This window comes from Coregonus lavaretus (assembly GCF_964263955.1).
Source record: "Coregonus lavaretus genome assembly, chromosome: 16".
Lineage (NCBI taxonomy): Eukaryota > Metazoa > Chordata > Actinopteri > Salmoniformes > Salmonidae > Coregonus > Coregonus lavaretus.
Window position 1 is genome coordinate 28307595 of NC_140003.1, and position 20857 is coordinate 28328451.

At 43.8% G+C, this 20857-nt stretch overlaps 1 protein-coding gene across 1 annotated transcript in view; it reads right to left on the minus strand.

The window, feature by feature from the left end:
- LOC311144005 (zinc finger protein 385B-like) overlaps positions 1-20857 on the minus strand; it is a gene marked incomplete at both ends in the record, with an annotated part of 169574 nt that overhangs the window by 47076 nt on the left and 101641 nt on the right. The window contains one exon of the mRNA XM_084179918.1: positions 4449-4594. Coding sequence (XP_084036044.1) covers positions 4449-4594 — 146 coding nt within the window. The remainder of the gene's footprint in view (positions 1-4448; positions 4595-20857) is intronic.

Here is a 20857-nt window from a genome sequence, read left to right on the forward strand (position 1 = left end):
CCGCCTGTAGCGCAGGCAATAAAAACACATCGCAGCACCGCCACCCCAAACATCTTCCCACAGCACCGCCACCCCCAAACATCTTCCCACAGCACCGCCACCCCCAAAAATCTTCCCACAGCACCGCCACCCCCAAACATCTTCCCGCAGCACCGCCACCCCCAAACATCTTCCCGCAGCACCACCACCCCCAAACATCTTCCCGCAGCACCCCAAACATCTTCCCTCAGCACCGCCACCCCCAAACATCTTCCCGCAGCACCGCCACCCCCAAACATCTTCCCGCAGCACCGCCACCCCCAAACATCTTCCCACATCACCGCCACCCCCAAACATCTTCCCACAGCACCGCCACCCCCAAACATCTTCCCACAGCACCTCCACCCCCAAACATCTTCCCACAGCACCGCCACCCCAAACATCTTCCCGCAGCACCGCCACCCCCAAACATCTTCCCGTAGCACCGCCACCCCCAAACATCTTCCCGCAGCACCGCCACCCCCAAACATCTTCCCGCAGCACACAACCCCTCTCACTCTATCAGTATACAGGTTAATCAGTATACAGGTTAATGAAATAAAGCAGGTAAAACATACTATAGTGTGGAGTAGATACAGTATGTTATCCTAAATAATAATAAATGTAGGATGTCGATAAGGCACTCAGTGTGCCAGTGTCACAGGCCTGACTAACTTTAAGACTGAGGATGATGTACAGTAGGAGTCAAGGCAAGTCTCTCTCTTTTGGAGGAGTGAAATCAATGCCTTGACGGTGGACTGCAGTGCTCTCTCTCTCTCTCTCTCTCTCTCTCTCTCTCTCTCTCTCTCTCTCTCTCTCTCTCTCTCTCTCTCTCTCTCTCTCTCTCTCTCTCTCTCTCTCTCTCTCTCTCTCTCTCTCTCTCTCTCTCTCTCTCTCTCTCTCTCTCTCTCTCTTCTCTCTCTCTCTCTCTCTCTCTCTCTCTCTCTCTCTCTCTCTCTCTCTCTCTCTCTCAATGCAATACTGCCTATTACCTAGCAGTACCAGTGATGACACTGTAATAACATATTGTCAGACTTAGTGTCAGAACCCACCAGCCCACTTGTCCTGTTACAGGGTGCATTTGACAATATGATGAGTGGGAAAGAAAATGCACTAATCCATTGTGGTTGACATGTCTCTTACCAAGTGCACATGAACAATTCACTTTGTCGAGGTAAGAATACTGTATGTTTTTCTGATGAAGGTCATCACAGACTGAAAGCTTAGCAAATTAAAACACTGAAATTGCATCTGATGAAATGTGCAGAGACTTTTTTCACTTGCCTATTGTTCTTTCAGTAGCCTAAATATTGTGTTTCATGGATTGTATAATGAGAGCAGCGCAGAGGTAAACAAAGACAGATCAATTCACCATCTGTAGGTTTTGTATTCCTGAATAAACTGAGTTTCTGACACCTACAGAGCGGTTTGTTCTCAACAGGTTTATTGATTCAGAATACACAGTAGTACAGTTACTACAGAACAGAACAGTGATGCTGCAACAATGCACAAATTGGCCCCCATATGTTCCTTCTTCTCGATAAAAGGTTTACAGTATAAAAATAAAAATATTTTAACAACAGAACCCTAAAAGCAGCTGGAAGAAGCAAATTGATTTTGTTCTCCATTTTTTATATTATGGAAACATTGAGACAGATCTTTCTACCCCTGTTTACCTCCATTCCTTACATTACCATTATGACTTGGAATGTCCTGTAAGAGGTCTGTATGCTACATCTGTCTTGTCAACTCCTTATGGTCATTGCCATGTTTAAGGAGTTGGCAAGACAGCACAAACAGGTCTGGGACCAGGCAAGTACTGTAGCCCTTTCAAGAGGGAACCTCGGTTGAAGTAATCATACTTCTGAAAGGCAGAATAGGGTAAAGCTCCGCAGTGAGACTATAGCTCAGATTCTAATGTCATAGTCAGGCTTTGGAGCATATTGTTGTTTTGTTGTCACTGTGGTTTTCTAGTGTCTTCCCATTGTTTACAAACAAACAGACCTTAGAACCTCAGTAGAACACAAAATAAACAAAACTCATTCTAAATACTTGTGTTTCTGTTCTGTTCTGTCACTTTGTATCGTATATTATTCATTACACTGTGGGAAATATTCAAAACCTTTTTTCATCTACCCTGAGAGCTCATGCATGCCAATTCAAATCACTTTCGCTTACACAGAATAGGCTACTGCCAACAGCACGTGTACTGTAAATAGCTTGGGCTGAATAGCTGTCTGTAAAAGGGAACAGAACTTGGCTACTGTAAAGCTACTGACAAACAGGAGGATGAACGATCACAGCGTCCTAAATGGCATGACATTCCCTATATAGTGCACTACTTTTGACCATAGCCTTATTGGCCCTGGTTAAAAAGTAGTGCACTTTATAGGGAATAGGGTGCCATTTGGGACACCATCAGTGTGTCATATTCTGCAATGAGTTTTTTCTTCAAAATGTCTTTAAAAATAAATGTCCCTGGATTAACTTGTGGAAAATATTTCATGTTGGTGTCATCATTATAGTCACATTGTATAATCAACATCACTCTCACCAACATGAACTCATCAACTCAGTACACTACCACTTAATAGTCAACGACAACAGTAGAGCCACTATGTCAGGTTTAGATGGGTCTGTCTCAGCTAGTGGAAACACACTGGACTCAGCTAAAATAAACTGGAGCAGACCTGGGTTCAAATACTATTTGAAATCTTTCAAATACTATTGTGTGTTTGCTCTAGCCTTGTCTGGAGTGCCAGGTGGTGTCACGCTCTGACTCAGGGGACGCTTATATGTTGAGTCAGGGTGTGTATGGTCAGCGGCTCCAGTCCAGACCATGACGTCAGCCCCTCTCCAGGTTCGGGGTCTCCCACACCAGGGTCCAGACAGGGCCTGGTGTATCGTGGGAGGAAGGAGAGGGGAAGCAGCGCGCCGAGGTCCAGACCAGACCAGGGGCGCAATAGGGAGGCGGAGAGTGAGAGGTCGTCACGCCCCGAGCCGGATCCGCCTCCGAGGCGGAATGCCCACCCGGCCCCTACCCTGTTATGTTTATGTTGTGCGGTCGGAGTCCGCACCTTTGGGGGGGGGGTACTGTCACGCCCTGACTCAGGGGACGCTTATATGTTGAGTCAGGGTGTGTATATTTCTTGTTGTGCTTTTTCTATGTTGTCGATCTAGTATGTGTGGATCTATGTTGGCCGGTGTGGTTCCCAATCAGAGGCAGCTGTCGCTCGTTGTCTCTGATTGGGGACCATACTTAGGCAGCCTATTGGCACTGTCTAGTTGTGGGATCTTGTTCTTTGTAAGGTATGTTGTGTGTTCTACCTTGGACTTCACGTTTTGTTTCCTTTGTTGTTTTGTCGTGTGTTTAAAGTTTAATAAACATGTACGCATATCACGCTGTGCCTTGGTCTGACCCGTCATTAAACGAACGTGACAGGTGGACAGGGTTGGGACGTTTCAAATGTTTCTATTGGTGTTATGGAATCAGCCAAGTTCAATCAAGCACAGATAGAGTATTTGAAATTATTTCGAGTAGTGTTTGAATCCAGGTCTGAGCTGGAGACCAGCGCTGTGATGCAGAGTGTTCCTGACAGTTTGCCATGACCACAGGCGAGGCTCTCACTAACTTTGCTAAAGAGTGTTGTCACATCGGTCCATGGCAGGCCTGGGAATCATGGTTACACAGGCATGAGCTGGTGAGTCCTCCTGTCTGCCTCTCAGTCCCTCTCATCAGAACATTGTTCTGTCTGACTCTGCAGGTTGGAGGAGACATAGAAATAGAATGGAAATAGAATGGTCCACCCATCTCAAAAAGGGTTCCAAAAGGTTTCTTCGGCTGTCCCCATAGGAGAACCCTTTTTGGTTTCAGGTAGAACTCTTTTTGGTTCCAGGTAGACATTTTTTGGGTTCCAAAAATGGTTATTCAAAGGGTTCTCCTATGGGGACAGCTGAAGACTTTAGATAGCACCTTTTTTTCTCTAACTCTCTCAGTCGATTTTTCAGGTCACATCATCTTTCCACCAGCCACATCAACTGTCAAAGTTAGATGTATTTTTGGCAAGATAAAAGAAAGAATCGATTTTTGTTCCCCCTCTAATTTTTGGAGGAGTGAAATCAATACCTTGATGGTGGACTGCAGTGCTTTCTCTCTCTCTCTCTCTCTCTCTCTCGTTCTGTCTCACTCACACTTCTGTTGTGCATTTGCCGTTAAGATTCTTAGGGTTCTGGCAATGAAACAATAACACTGAAATCCAAGATCAATAACAGTGGCAATAAACTACAAGTACACGAGATGAAAGGACTAGTGTCCATGGGGTGCATCAATCTGCCTCACACTACAGAAACAGGAGATAGTCTCCTGTCCTATGGGACATTCTGGCTCGGGCAAGCATTACTTACAAGAGATGAAAGCAGCGATTTCTTACCGTGTTAAAATTTGGGAAGAGTCCCACTGCGGAGGACGTGTCGACTTGGTGGAAGGGTATAAAGGGTTTCATATCCAGAGTGGACTGCATCATCAGAGACGGAGTCCGCACTAGCGCGGGCAGCGTGTTGCTATGGCATGAACTTCCTGTGGAGACGGAGAGATAGCGGGAGAGAGAGCGAGAAAGAGGGAGAGATGGAGATAGAGAGAGAGGAGCGAGAGAGGGACAGGGAAATGGAAAGAGAGAGGGAGAGAAACATTAACACATTTGAGGGCGGTGGGACGTAGCGTTTCAATTCCTACGACTATACATAACATACAGTTGGGAAAAAAAGTATTTAGTCAGCCACCAATTGTGCAAGTTCTCCCACTTAAAAAGATGAGAGAGGCCTGTAATTGTCATCATAGGTACACGTCAACTATGACAGACAAAATGAGGAAAGAAAATCCAGAAAATCACATTGTAGGATTTTTAATGAATTTATTTGCAAATTATGGTGGGAAAAAAGTATTTGGTCAATAACAAAAGTTTCTCAATACTTTGTTATATACCCTTTGTTGGCAATGACACAGGTCAAACGTTTTCTGTAAGTCTTCACAAGGTTTTCACACACTGTTGCTGGTATTTTGGCCCATTCCTCCATGCAGATCTCCTCTAGAGCAGTGATGTTTTGGGGCTGTCGCTGGGCAACACAGACTTTCAACTCCCTCCAAAGATTTTCTATGGGGTTGAGATCTGGAGACTGGCTAGGCCACTCCAGGACCTTGAAATGCTTCTTACGAAGCCACTCCTTCGTTGCCCGGGCGGTGTGTTTGGGATCATTGTCATGCTGAAAGACCCAGCCACGTTTCATCTTCAATGCCCTTGCTGATGGAAGGAGGTTTTCACTCAAAATCTCACGATACATGGCCCCATTCATTCTTTCCTTTACACGGATCAGTCGTCCTGGTCCCTTTGCAGAAAAACAACCCCAAAGCATGATGTTTCCACCCCCATGCTTCACAGTAGGTATGGTGTTCTTTGGATGCAACTCAGCATTCTTTGTCCTCCAAACACGACGAGTTGAGTTTTTACCAAAAAGTTATATTTTGATTTCATCTGGCCATATGACATTCTCCCAATCCTCTTCTGGATCATCCAAATGTACTCTAGCAAACATCAGATGGGCCTGGACATGTACTGGCTTAAGCAGGGGGACACGTCTGGCACTGCAGGATTTGAGTCCCTGGCGGCGTAGTGTTACTGATGGTAGGCTTTGTTACTTTGGTCCCAGCTCTCTGCAGGTCATTCACTAGGCCCCCCCGTGTGGTTCTGGGATTTTTGCTCACCGTTCTTGTGATCATTTTGACCCCACGGGGTGAGATCTTGCGTGGAGCCCCAGATCGAGGGAGATTATCAGTGGTCTTGTATGTCTTCCATTTCCTAATAATTGAATGTGACAAGAATATGAGCACCTATTTGAAGTTGGTGTGTGTTTGCGTGTGCATGTGTGTGTGTGCGTGTGTGTGGACGTGGTATGGTGTGATGTGAGTCAGCCTGGCAGGTAGGCTGGAGGAATTGGGTAGTATGTTGGGGCAGAGGGATGGATCTAGGAGAATAATTATGGGTCTGGGTCTGGGTCTGGGGCTTGAGCTGGGGAGATGATCTGGGGCATAGGATGGGAATGGGAATAGGACTAGAGCAGTGGGCTGGAGCTGGGGCTTGCTTGGGATGGGGCTGGCTGGGGAGAGAGGTTGGGGTTGAGAGCATGGCTCTGTGAACTGCCTAATGCCTGCCTGCATTATCCTGGGCTCTGGGAGAGAGGATGCTGCAGGGAATTCCCCCATGCAGATGTAAACCTGCTGGTGGTTTATTCAGTGTTTATTACAACATCTTGCCTAACTAAACTCTGCTGCTTACCTGATAAATCACACAGCAGGCTAGTTATATCCTGCTCCCTCACAGAACTCAAACTGCTTTCTGTCTGCCACTTATAATAATAGTATTATATACACACTGATACCTTCATCTGTAATCCTGCCCAGACCATAAACAGATCATACCTGATGCAAGGCAGTTCATTGGTAACATAGTAATATCTGCGTATAGCTACTTTATATATTTCAAAGTGAAATAAGGTTATTGCTGGTTAACTTCAGACTTTCATACTGTATATATTATACTATATAAAAGCTTAATGGCCAAAGAAAGTATATGGATCCCAGACCAAAATAAAGAATGATCTTAACTACAGTAGATAATCCACACAGACTTCAAAGCACTCTTATATCCATCTTCACTCCATATTATGCATGTTTGTTTGATATGTGTGTGTGTGTGTGTGTGTGTGTGTGTGTGTGTGTGTGTGTGTGTGTGTGTGTGTGTGTGTGTGTGTGTGTGTGTGTGTGTGTGTGTGTGTGTGTGTGTGTACAGGAGCTCATCTCAGGAGAGATTTAATAGCATGTGAGATGATGAGTAACAACATTTAATTCTCAGAAACCCACAAGCAGACTTCTGAGTGCTGACACACACACGCAAGCAAGCAAGCAATCACGCACACACAAGCCCTCACGCACACACACAGACACACACACCAACTTAAAATAGGTGCTAATATTATTGTCAGATATTCAAAAGCAACACCATTTTTCAAAAAGAACAACAAAATCAAGCTATTGCTTCAAATCTCCCTTCATCCTTAATCATACTGTGTACAACACCAAGAGAGTATAACATTTCTATCTACAGCATCTGGGAAGTAGCTGACGCAGCAGGGAAACTCTTCCAGCTAATTTCATATAAATTAGATCATCCATTAAGAGATGTTATGATTTAATAAAGCTATGCAGGAGATCACTGGGATGAAACCAATGTTTAACATCGAGATTAAGATCTACTGAGGGTCTTGACTTTATATTGTATAGTATATAGAGATGTAATGTAATATTGCAATCTATACTGGAAAAGATAACCTGTCTCATGATCATGTTGTCATGGAAGACAGATGGTTAGAACCTCTTTTGTTTAGATTTTTCCAGTGTTGACAGGAATTAAATTGTTTGTAATTGAGGTTTGTAATTTGATTTGTATGTGTCTGCTGTCAATGTGTCTGCTGTCAATGTGTCTGCTGTCAATTTATTATAACTGCATGAGCATGAGAACAGACATTTTACATTGGCAACCGACCCCCAACATTATGAAATAACATTTTTATAATATCATGTGTAATCATATCATCCCAAGCCAAGAAACCAATAAACATCAGCATCACACAATCAGTAACTCATGCTTCGCTCATGTGATGTAAAAGTAAATCATCTCAAACATTTTGTCCAGACTGGCTTGTTCAACTTCATGCCATATGCTTCTCACTGTCAAAATGCAACCTCTTCCATACGGCCTTCTACACTATGGCACATACACTTGTTGTGTCCTTAAATCACTGATGTCATCTGTAGTTTACTTCACTTGAATCCAACACCACAACACATAAAACAGATTGGGTAGAATACTATGTCTGATGCCATGAAACAATAAAGGATAACATTATTTTCCAAAGAAGAAATGACATAAACAGGGTTGACTTGAATTGTTAAAATGAATTGGTTTGTTTTATTACTCATTGCTCAATGACACCTAAGACACTCACCACGTTATTATCTGAATTGGTACAGATACCCATCTAAATTACTTAGCACAAGGACAATATGTACACTACCGTTCAAAAGTTTGGGGTCACTTAGAAATGTCCTTGTTTTCCAAAGAAAAGCAAATGTTTTGTCCATTAAAATAACATCAAATTGATCAGAAATACAGTGTAGACATTGTTAATGTTGTAAATGGCTATTGTAGCTGGAAACAGCAGATTTTTTTATGGAATATCTACATAGGCGTACAGAGGCCCATTATCAGCAACCATCAGTCCTGTGTTCCAATGGCACGTTGTGTTTGCTAATCCAAGTTTATCATTTTAAAAGGCTAATTGATCATTAGAAAACTATTTTGCAATTATGTTAGCACAGCTGAAAACTGCTAAATGACGTAAAAAATGTAAATGTTGTGCTGATTAAAGAAGCAATAAATCTGGCCTTCTTGAGACTAGTTGAGTATCTGGAGCATCAGCAATTGTGGGTTCGATTACAGGCTCAAAATGGCCAGAAACAAAGAACTTTCTTCTGAAACTCATCAGTCTATTCTTGTTCTGAGAAATGAAGGCTATTCCATGCAAGAAATTGCCAAGAAATTGAAGATCTTGTACAGTTGCAAAGAAAAAGCCATATCTCAGACTGCCCATCTTAATCTTTTATTTTTATTGGCCAGTCTGAGATATGGCTTTTTCTTTGCAACTCTGCCTAGAAGGTCTGCATCCCGGAGTCACCTCTTCACTGTTGACGTTGAGACTGGTGTTTTGCGGGTACTATTTAATGAAGCTGCCAGTTGAGCGTCTGTTTCTCAAACTAGACACTCTAATGTATTTGTCCTCTTGCTCAGTTGTGCACCGGGGCCTCCCACTCCTCTTTCTATCCTGGTTAGGGCCAGTTTGCGATGTTCTGTGAAGGGAGTAGTACACAGCGTTGTATGAGATCTTCAATTTCTTGGCAATTTCTCGCATGGAATAGCCTTCATTTCTCAGAACAAGAATAGACTGACGAGTTTCAGAAGAAAGTTATTTGTTGCTTTTCTTTCGAAAACAAGGAATTTTCTAAGTGACCCCAAACTTTTGAACGGCAGTGTATCTTTGGAAGCGAAAACCTATTTTACATCTGTGCTGCTTACTCAAACAAGACTTTGATGAGAAACACATGCAAGACCCAACTAGTCCTTTGAAAATGGCACCCCAGTTTGTAGCAGTGATGTGTTTGTAGCTAACGTTTACAAAGCCATACCAGCAACAACAAAGCAACAAAAGAACAAGAACATATGGCACTGTTCCAATAACACTTGTTGATTTCTTTCTTATGAGAACAAACACAGCTATGTCATCATTAACTTTTTATAGATCTGAAAACACAATGTAATAGATATAAAAGACAAAGAGAGCTCTCCATGCATAAACGTACAGGTTAGGTTGTGCTCTGAAGCTTGACTCTACTGCTCAGATTCATTTATTTTGAGTCACTTATTGCCACACAACCATTTGCACACAATCATGATTTGAGTCCAACAGCATAGTTGCGTATTGTTTTAAACTCCTACGTAAAGAGCCATCACAGCCTCCACCATGACCAGTCGACCAGTTAGCCCATTCTTCCAGACCCTTGGAGGGGACGGGTTAGAGGTTAGGTCCTTCAGGAGGTCATTACTGTTTGCCTGGAAGTTAGAAGCTGGAGGCTGGAGGCCAATCTTCAGCCAAAGGCCTCCGCCAAGTTCACTTTGCCTGGCCTGCATTCACAGTCACACACTAGAACACTCATCACTTGAATGGATCTATCTAGTCTGTGATCAGCAACATGACAGGGTGGTCTTCCAGGTCTGTGGAGGGTTGAAAGGTCAGAGGTTAGGCTCCTTCAGGAGGTAATTACTATCCTGCTTGGTAGCTAGAAGCTTGAGTATGGAGGCCAGTCCACTTCAGTCTCTGCCTGCCTCCTGTCTGCCCTTCATTCACACACTCCAACACTCACCTGCTGCCTCTGTCCAGGCCAGGGCTAGTCATTAAAACTAGATGAAAGAACTGATGTACTGAATCTGTAACAGTGTCAACATGGTTGTTTATGTCTGTGGTAGTGAGAGAGTGAAGATGTGTGTCTGGTGTAGTAATGTGTTGAGAGCATGTCCTGTCTGTGTGGTCCTTACAAATAATGATCTTTCTTTCGATCAACCCATGTTGAATACTTGTACTTGATTCCTGCTCTGAAGAGTGACACATGTATTTAGTGTTGTTTTATTAAATACATCCAACATATCCAAATCAAATATACCGTAAATATGTTTGCATGTTCGTCCAATTTCCCTGGTTCTGTAGTTCTATTCATTAGAATATGTCATTCGAGAAGATAAATATTGACTTTTGCTTTAGAGCTCACGTCCCTTCAACACAACTCATCAATATTCAGAGAACAGAATGAATACAGCCCTGTTACCTGGGAAACTGTACTGCCAATGGTTAGTAGGTACCAGAGAGCTCATAAGTGGAGAATTCTAAACACCTGTTAGTATTCTTAGTTGTTGATATTTACTCTGAAACACAAGCTGAATTTCTGGGGTTAAATCAGCTGCCTTATCTCCACAGAAAAATAATGATAAGAGACTGCCACAAATAGCCAACAACCAAAAGAATGACCAAGCAACCAGTGGTGAACACCAGTGAGAGCCAGTGGTCTATATACATGCTTGGCATCGATGACTGTACTGACTTAGAACACAAGAGCAGATGCTAGTCTGAATGCTGTCAGATGCTCTGAAGAAAACATATTTGAAAATTTCACTAGAGTGCAATGCCATGAGATGCTACTTCCTTGAGGTGTTCAGTCTGTGATCGAGAGCGTTCAAAACGTCAAACTTTGCTCCCTCTCTAACACAGGGGGCATAAATCTGTTTGATCAACATCCAGCCTGCCAGTGTATATTTTACCTTGACTGTGGTTGCATTTCAAATGGCATCCTATTCCCTATTTAGTGCACTACTTTTGACCAGAGCCCTCTGGTGAAAAGTAGTGCACTATATAGGGAATAGGGTGCCATTTTGGTCGCATCCTGTATTTTCAGAGAACACTATGTATCCCTTTCCTGCAGTCAAATGACCTAGTGGCCTCATGTGTGGAATGTTATTCATATCTTTCATCATTAATAAACATATATTTCTTTACAAACAGTGTTTCTATGTCAAACAGTTTTGTTATATTTCAGTAATCTGTGAAGTATATGAAGTGTAATATTGGGATGTAAACTCAAAATTGAATACATTTCTTTTTTGTAAGCCCATAACCATGTGTGTGAGATGTATACTTTTGTTTCAAAGTAGATTTGTTTAAGACTATCAAGAAACACTCTGTGTGACCCTGATTTAGCCCACTGCAGTACTAATATGCTTATGTAAAACAGAAGTTAGGAGGATCCCCCTCCTGCTGTTAGTTTTATGATGCCTTATGGAAACACTTCAGAATCTGAGGACCACTGCAGAGATCCTCAATGGCTCATTTAATCTCTAATTCTGATGCTGCTTTCTCAAACAGCCAGACTCAAAGAATCTAGTCAGAGAAAGGGAACGACAGAGAAAGAGAAAGAGAAATAGAGAGAGAGATGTATACTACCGTTCAAAAGTTTGGGGTCACTTAGAAATGTCCTTGTTTTCCATGAAAACATACATAAAATTAGTTTGAATAGGAAATATAGCAAAATGCATAGGAAATGTAGTCATTGACAAGGTTAGAAATAATGATTTTTAATAGAAATAATAATTGTGTCCTTCAAACTTTGCTTTTGTTAAAGAATCCTCCATTTACAGCAATTATAGCCTTGCAGATCTTTGGCATTCTAGTTGTCAATTTGTTGAGGTAATCTGAAGAGATTTCACCCCATGCTTTCTGAAGCACCTCCCACAAGTTGGATTGGCTTGATGGGCACTTCTTACGTACCATACGGTCAAGCTGCTCCCACAACAGCTCAATAGGGTTGAGATCCGGTGACTGTGCTGGCCACTCCATTATAGACAGAATACCAGCTGACTGCTTCTTCCCTAAATAGTTATTGCATAGTTTGGAACTGTGCTTTGGGTCATTGTCCTGTTGTAGGAGGAAATTGGCTCCAATCAAGCGGCGTCCACAGGGTATGGCATGGCATGGCAAAATGGAGTGATAGCCTTCCTTCTTCAAGATCCCTTTTACCCTATACAAATCTCCCACTTTACCACCACCAAAGCACCCCCAGACCATCACATTGCTTCCACCATGCTTGACAGATGGCATCAAGCACTCCTCCAGCATCTTTTCATTTGGTCTGCATCTCACAAATGTTCTTCTTCGTGATCCAAACAACTCAAACTTCGATTAGTCTGTCCATAACACTTTTTTCCAATCTTCCTATGTCCAGTGTCTGTGTTATTTTGCCCATCTTAATCTTTTCTTTTTATTGGCCAGTCTGAGATATGGCTTTTTCTTTGCAACTCTGCCTAGAAGGTCAGCATCCCGGAGTCGCCTCTTCACTGTTGACGTTGAGACTTGTGTTTTGCGGGTACTATTTAATGAAGCTGCCAGTTGAGGACCTGTGAGGCATCTGTTTCTCAAACAAGACACTCTAATGTATTTGTCCTCTTGCTCAGTTGTGCCTCGGGGCCTCCAACTCCTCTTTCTATTCTGGTTAGAGCCAGTTTGCGCTGTTCTGTGAAGGGAGTAGTACACAGCGTTGTACAAGATCTTCAGTTTCTTGGCAATTTCTCGCATGGAATAGCCTTCATTTCTCAGAACAAGAATAGACTGACGAGTTTCAGAAGAAAGTTATTTGTTTCTGGCCATTTTGAGCCTGTAATCGAACCCAAAATTGCTGATGCTCCAGATACTCAACTAGTCTCAAGAAGGCCAGATTTATTGCTTCTTTAATCAGCACAACAGTTTTCAGCTGTGCTAACATAATTGCAAAAGGGTTTTCTAATGATCAATTAGCCTTTTAAAATGATAAACTTGGATTAGCAAACACAACGTGCCATTGGAACACAGGACTGATGGTTGCTGATAACGGGCCTCTGTACGCCTATGTAGATATTCCATAAAAAATCTGCCGTTTCCAGCTACAATAGCCATTTACAACATTAACAATGTCTACACTGTATTTCTGATCAATTTGATGTTATTTTAATGGACAAAAAAAATGCTTTTCTTTAGAAAATAAGGACATTTCTAAGTGACCACAAACATTTGAACGGTAGTGTATATCTGACTGCAACTTCAATTAGCACTGAGGTGTGAAGCGAGAGGTGTCGAAGCCCTTGAGCCCAACAATGGCAGGAGAGTTCCACAGCCTACCCCACCCAAATGCAGAGGCCTTTGAAGCCCCCTCACGCTGCTCAGAGGTTATTAGCATACAGTACCCTCTGGATGTAAAATATTATAAGGCATGAAAAGAGTACAAAAATAACCTCCTTACGGAAAATCAAGAAACTGACTATTATAAAAATGGGAACATAAGCAACTTCATCTTCCACACAGACCATCCCCTGGCATGGTGCAGTGCTATATTAACACATTACCCCTGGTGGGGTGGGGGGGGGGGGGTGTTAGCGATAGGTGAAACTCAGGATATTAGACAATAAGCAGAAAGTCAACCTCCCAGCACAGAGTACTACTCCCTCATTGAAATGAAGGATAAATTATCCCAGCTGGAGGTAAGGCAGGTGGCGCTGGAACAGCAGGTGAACACACTCCAATCAGCAAAGACCCAGACAACAGTCCAGCACAACAACACCCCTTTAACCAGACCCAGAGAGCTGGAGGTGGAGAGAGACATATATCCACTCTGGACTGTGGTGAGACAACATCAACAGGAGAAAGAGCAGGAGCAGGAGAAGAACAGAGCACTAGAGGAGAGGATCAGAGTGCTGGAGGAGAAGGTGAGGACGATGACGGGTGACAGAGAACAACCCATTAGAGAGCTGGCCACCCCCGCAGAGAAACCAGTAGAACAGCCCACCTCAGACCCTGACCAAAGTCTCGACACCACAGCAGAACAGTACCCCCTAGACCCTGACCATAGCCTCGACATCACAGTCGGACAAACAAATGAAGAACCGCATGCCCAGGGGATCTCACCCCCTCTGAGCATCCCCCCCTGTCAGCCACCCTGATAGCCCTCCTGATGACCCCCCCACACCCACTGAGGACATACACAAGCCACAGATTGTACTCCTTATGGACTCAAATGGGAAATACATACAAGAAAGAAAAGAAAATCCCAAACACACAGTGTCTAAACTCTGGTCCAAACACCCAGCGCGCCCTAGACCTTCTGTCTGAGGACCAACTGGGATCACCCAGCCACATAATAATACATACAGGCACAAACGACCTGAGAACACAGCAGGAAAGGATGGCCACAGCACTCAAGGGAGTGATTGAAAACGCACAAGTGGTTATCTCCACCCTGCTACCACGAAAAGACTTCCACCCTGCTACCATATAGCGGATAAACACAAGTATTTCCCGTGACTGTGCCTCAAAACCAAATGTCTACCTGGCCCACTCCTCCACCCTGGACTTGAACAGCCTTTACGACCAGGTCCACCTATACAAGGCAGCAGTGCCCACAGCCACACCAGCCACATCCACACCCCCACCCAATCAACCCCCCCCCCCCCCCCCTAGTCAAACAATGCCCACACCACATTTAGGCCCCCTCAGATCAGACCTACGCCCCTCCTACCCACCCCATGCCCCCCACTCCCGCAAAAAGGGCCTCAACATGAAAGTCACACATACGCCCAGGCCGTGAGCAGGCAAACAGGCCCAACCCCCACTCTTACACTAGCCCAAGCCAATGGCATGTACCAGGCTCTGCACACACTTACTGGTCTGAGTCCAAACCACACGACTAACAACATTGGACACTTTATGGAGCACAAAGCCTTCACTATCTCATCCTGGAATATCCAAGGTCTGAGGTCACCTGCCTTTGGCCTAAAGAGCAGGAACCTGGCCTTTGGCCTAAAGAGCAGGAACCTGGATGGGACTACCAGCTCCACTGGTTGCCCTCTAGGTTACAGAGAGCTGGTAGTCCCATCCACCAAACTACCAGGTGTGAAACCGGGAAGGGACTCAGGGCGTATGCTAAAATCTGAAGTCAAATGTCTAACTCACTCTATTCAATTAATCAAAACAGGAACATTTTACATTTGGCTAGAAATTCAAAAGGAAATGATCTCAACAGAGAAAAATGTCCTCCTGTGTGTTACCTATATCCTCCCACTAGAATCCCCATACTTTAATGAAGACAGCTTCTCCATCCTGGAGGGGGAAAAGTGCTAGCTGTGCCACTAGAGATCCTGGTTCGAATCCAGGCTCTGTCGTACCCGGCCGCGACCGGGAGACCCATGGGGCGGCGCACAATTGGCCCAGGGTAGGGGAGGGAATGGCTGGCAGGGATGTAGCTCAGTTGGTAGAGCATGGCGTTTGCAACGCCAAGGTTGTGGGTTTGATTCCCACGGGGGGCCAGTATGAAAAAAATGCACTCACTAACTGTAAGTCGCTAACTGTAAGTCGCTCTGGATAAGAGCGTCTGCTAAATGACTAAAATGTAAATGTATGGACAAAAACCTGACACCCTCAGCACACAGGGGGACAAACACATACCTGGAGGTGAATGCATTCCCTCCCCCCTAGGCACAACTACGACAACAAAAACGGGTCCCAACTCCTGCAGCTCTGTCGCACGCTGGGTATGTACATAGTCAATGGTAGGCTTCGAGGGACTCCTATGGTAGGTACACCTGTAGCTCATCTCTTGGCAGTAGTACTGTAGACAACTTTATCACTGACCTCAAGCCAGAGTCTCTCAGAGCGTTCACAGTCAGCCCACTGACACCCCTATCAGATCACAGCAAAATCACAGTCTACTTTAACAGAGCAATACTCAATCATGAGGCATCAAAGCCAAAGGAACTGAATAATATTAAGATATGCTATACAGTGGGGAAAAAAAGTATTTAGTCAGCCACCAATTGTGCAAGTTCTCCCACTTAAAAAGATGAGAGAGGCCTGTAATTTTCATCATAGGTACACGTCAACTATGACAGACAAATTGAGAAAAAAAATCCAGAAAATCACATTGTAGGATTTTTTATGAATTTTTTTGCAAATTATGGTGGAAAATAAGTATTTGGTCACCTACAAACAAGCAAGATTTCTGGCTCTCACAGACCTGTAACTTCTTCTTTAAGAGGCTCCTCTGTCCTCCACTCGTTACCTGTATTAATGGCACCTGTTTGAACTTGTTATCAGTATAAAAGACACCTGTCCACAACCTCAAACAGTCACACTCCACTCCACTATGGCCAAGACCAAAGAGCTGTCAAAGGACACCAGAAACAAAATTGTAGACCTGCACCAGGCTGGGAAGACTGAATCTGCAATAGGTAAGCAGCTTGGTTTAAAGAAATCAACTGTGGGAGCAATTATTAGGAAATGGAAGACATACAAGACCACTGATAATCTCCCTCGATCTGGGGCTCCACGCAAGATCTCACCCCGTGGGGTAAAAAAAAATCACAAGAAACGGTGAGCAAAAATCCCAGAACCACACGGGGGGGCCTAGTGAATGACCTGCAGAGAGCTGGGACCAAAGTAACAAAGCCTACCATCAGTAACACTACGCCGCCAGGGACTCAAATCCTGCAGTGCCAGACGTGTCCCCCTGCTTAAGCCAGTACATGTCCAGGCCCATCTGATGTTTGCTAGAGTACATTTGGATGATCCAGAAGAGGATTGGGAGAATGTCATATGGTCAGATGAAACCAAAATATAACTTTTTGGTAAAAACTCAACTCGTCGTGTTTGGAGGACAAAGAATGCTGAGTTGCATCCAAAGAACACCATACCTACTGTGAAGCATGGGGGTGGAAACATCATGCTTTGGGGCTGTTTTTCTGCAAAGGGACCAGGACGACTGATCCGTGTAAAGGAAAGAATGAATGGGGCCATGTATCGTGAGATTTTGAGTGAAAACCTCCTTCCATCAGCAAGGGCATTGAAGATGAAACGTGGCTGGGTCTTTCAGCATGACAATGATCCCAAACACACCGCCCGGGCAAGAAGCATTTCAAGGTCCTGGAGTGGCCTAGCCAGTCTCCAGATCTCAACCCCATAGAAAATCTTTGGAGGGAGTTGAAAGTCCGTGTTGCCCAGCGACAGCCCCAAAACATCACTGCTCTAGAGGAGATCTGCATGAAGGAATGGGCCAAAATACCAGCAACAGTGTGTGAAAACCTTGTGAAGACTTACAGAAAACGTTTGACCTGTGTCATTGCCAACAAAGGGTATATAACAAAGTATTGAGAAACTTTTGTTATTGACCAAATACTTATTTTCCACCATAATTTGCAAATAAATTCATTAAAAATCCTACAATGTGATTTTCTGGATTTTTTTTCCTCATTTTGTCTTAGCAAAGAGAAATAGCGTCTTAGCAAAGAGAAATCTCTCTGTTTGGGAGGGGAAAACTAGCTGTTATTGGAAGAGAGGTTTGGGATTCTCATTCTTACTGGTCTATTAACTAATTTACCGCCTGGCAGGCCAAAACGCCATCCCACCAAAACAGGCTGAAATCTCAGGCTCTTACACTAAAAGGGCATTATCATAATTTTTTACAAGCTGTCAGCCGGTTTTTGGAGACTTATTTGCTCAGTTTTTCTTTTATCGTGATAGGTCCGTTATTTTGTATTTTGGCTTCGGGACCACCAGTAAAGATCCTTGTTTCACCATCTCTGCCTACTGCCTACTGTATATCCTGCACCACACCTGGGTCACACCTCACCCCAACCATTACATGTGATACAGTCCCACACAGATGGGGACGTAGATGGGGCCAAGGCTGAGGGCCAAGACATGAGGTTTTGTTTCTAAATGGGGGACAGAATCTGTCTTTGCCAAGTGAGATTTAATCACGACTCTAATCCACCATCTTGGAAGCACAACCTATGGGCCAGGTGTGTGTAACGGGAGTTTTAGGGGGAAAGGGACATTTTCTATCACTAATACTCTTGGTTGGCTCACTCTCACCCTGGCTTGCAGTGGTGGTAAAAAAGCCAAATGCTTCTCCTTCTCTGCACCATCAGGTGTTCTTCCAGTGTGAAAGGAAAAACGTGTGTGTGTGTTGTGAAAGGTGTTCTTTCAAGGCTAATCTTTACCATCGAGTCCCTCCACGGCCCTTGACATTGACCACCTCTTAGATGGGGATCAGGGCAACTATTGATGCTTGTGGCTATTCCAACATGATTAACATCTACAGGTTAAGTACTGAACAGATCCATTTCGGTGACGTCATTGCTTTGGCTTTTGAGTGTGTGTATGTGCGTGGGTACCAGTGGAGGCTCCTCAGAGGACGAAGGAGAGGACCATCCTCCTCAGTGAATTTCATAAAAATTGTGAAACATAAAAAAAATATCCTTTACTAAATATATTCACGTCACCAAATAATTGATTAAAACACACTGTTTTGCAATGAAGGTCTACAGTAGCCTCAACAGCACTCTGTAGGGTAGCACCATGGTGTAGCTGGAGGACAGCTAGCTTCCGTCCTCCTATGGGTACACTGTACAGCATGATTATAGCGGGTTTACTAACGCATTCATTCTATTAGCTATGTTGACTATGACGTTACTTTAGCTAATATGGTGACAACGATGTAGGCTGTGTGTAGCGGTTATGATATGAAGGTTTAGCTTGAAATGTTTCGCCTGGTCACAGACAGCTGATGTGTTGTGCATTGAAGTCCACAAGCGAAGGGAAAAGGTGAGAGGAGGAGAGCGCGTAGATGCGAGAAGGAATACAACGAGCTGTTTGTATGTGGCTATGAAAGTGAACTGTTTGTGTGTGATCAGGGGTGTATTCATTCTGCGGATTCTGTTGAAAAACGTTTCATAAACGGAAGAAAATGGAACCAAACAGGGATAAACATACCTGAATTTGTCCAATAGAAACTCTTGTTTCCAACTGTTGGACTAATGATTACACCCTAGATCAGCTAGATGCAAGCAAGAGTGTGCAAGGCGGTATTGAATGTGTCACTGTCTGTCCATGTGTCACTGTCTGTCACCTCAAATCTTTCTCTCGACCTGTGTGCACCTACGCTTTAATCTTTCATTCATAGGCTAGGTTGTAGCAACCTCATGGGTATAGGGAAAATGTGAGTATCATGTAGTAGCCTAAACCTATCGATGTTACATTGAACTGGGTGAATGGGATATGAATGACAGTCATCCAATATGCTGTAATAGAAATAAGGCCATGCTCATAAAAATATTTTATCGTCCTTCCCTCATCTTAAACGGCACTGACCGCCACTGGTGGGTACATGCGTGTTTTGAACACAAAAGCACAATTTATGCTGGGTACAATGTTACTCAAAAGAAGCACAAATTGTATCATATGTAATGAATGCAATTAAGTCTTTACAAATGGAAAAACATAATAGAGGGAAACTGTTTGGAACAGAAGGAATCTGTCTTACATCATTGGTTCCAACTCCAGTCCTCCAGTACCCCCAACAGCACACATTTTGTTGTAGCCACGGAGATGCACACCTGATTCAACTTGTCAACTGATCATCAAGCCCTCAATGAGTTGAATCAGGTGAGTTTGTCCGGGGCTACAACAAAAATGTGTGCTGTTGGGGGTACACGAGGACTGGAATTGGGAAACACTGTCTTACATTATATGTATAAATAAAAAAATTACATTCCAAGAAATCCCCATGCATCCTTACTAACTGGTGGCAATTTCCTACCTACAGAGCAGAAAAAGATGGTGAAGATGTTTATTATTACAGTACAGTCGTGGTCAAAAGTTTTGAGAATGACACAAGTATTGGTCTTCACAAAGTTCGCTGCTTCAGTGTTATGAGATATTTTTGTCAGATATTACTATGGTATACTGAAGTATAATTACAAGCATTCCATAAGTGTCAAAGGCTTTTATTGACAATTACATTAAGTTTATGCAAAGAGTCAATATTTGCAGTGTTGACCCTTCTTTTTCAAGACCTCTGCAATCCGCCCTGGCATGCTGTCAATTAACTTCTGGGCCACATCCTGACTGATGGCAGCCCATTCTTGCATAATCAATGCTTGGAGTTTGTCAGAATTTATGGGTTTTTGTTTGTCCTAACCGCCTCTTGAGGATCGACCACGAGTTCTCAATGGGATTAAGGTCTGGGGAGTTTCCTGGCCATGGATCCAAAATGTCGATGTTTTGTTCCCGAGCCACTTAGTTATCACTTTTGCCTTATGGCAAGGTGCTCCATCATGCTGGAAAAGGCATTGGTCGTCACCAAACTGTTCTTGGATGGTTGGGAGAAGTTGCCCTCGGAGGATGTGTTGGTACCATTCTTTATTCATGGCTGTGTTCTTAGGCAAAATTGTGAGTGAGCCCACTCCCTTGACTGAGAAGCAACCCCACACATGAATGGTCTCAGGATGCTTTACTGTTGGCATGACACAGGACTGATGGTAGCGCTCACCTTGTCTTCTCCGGACAAGGTGTTTTCCGGATGTCCCAAACAATCGGAAAGGGGATTCATCAGAGAAAATGACTTTACCCCAGTCCTCAGCAGTCCAATCCCTGTAACTTTTGCAGAATATCAGTCTGTCCCTGATGTTTTTCCTGGAGAGAAGTGGCTTCTTTGCTGCCCGTCTTGACACCAGGCCATCCTCCAAAAGTCTTTGCCTCACTGTGTGTGCAGATGCACTCACACCTGCCTGCTGCCATTCCTGAGCAAGCTCTGCACTGGTAG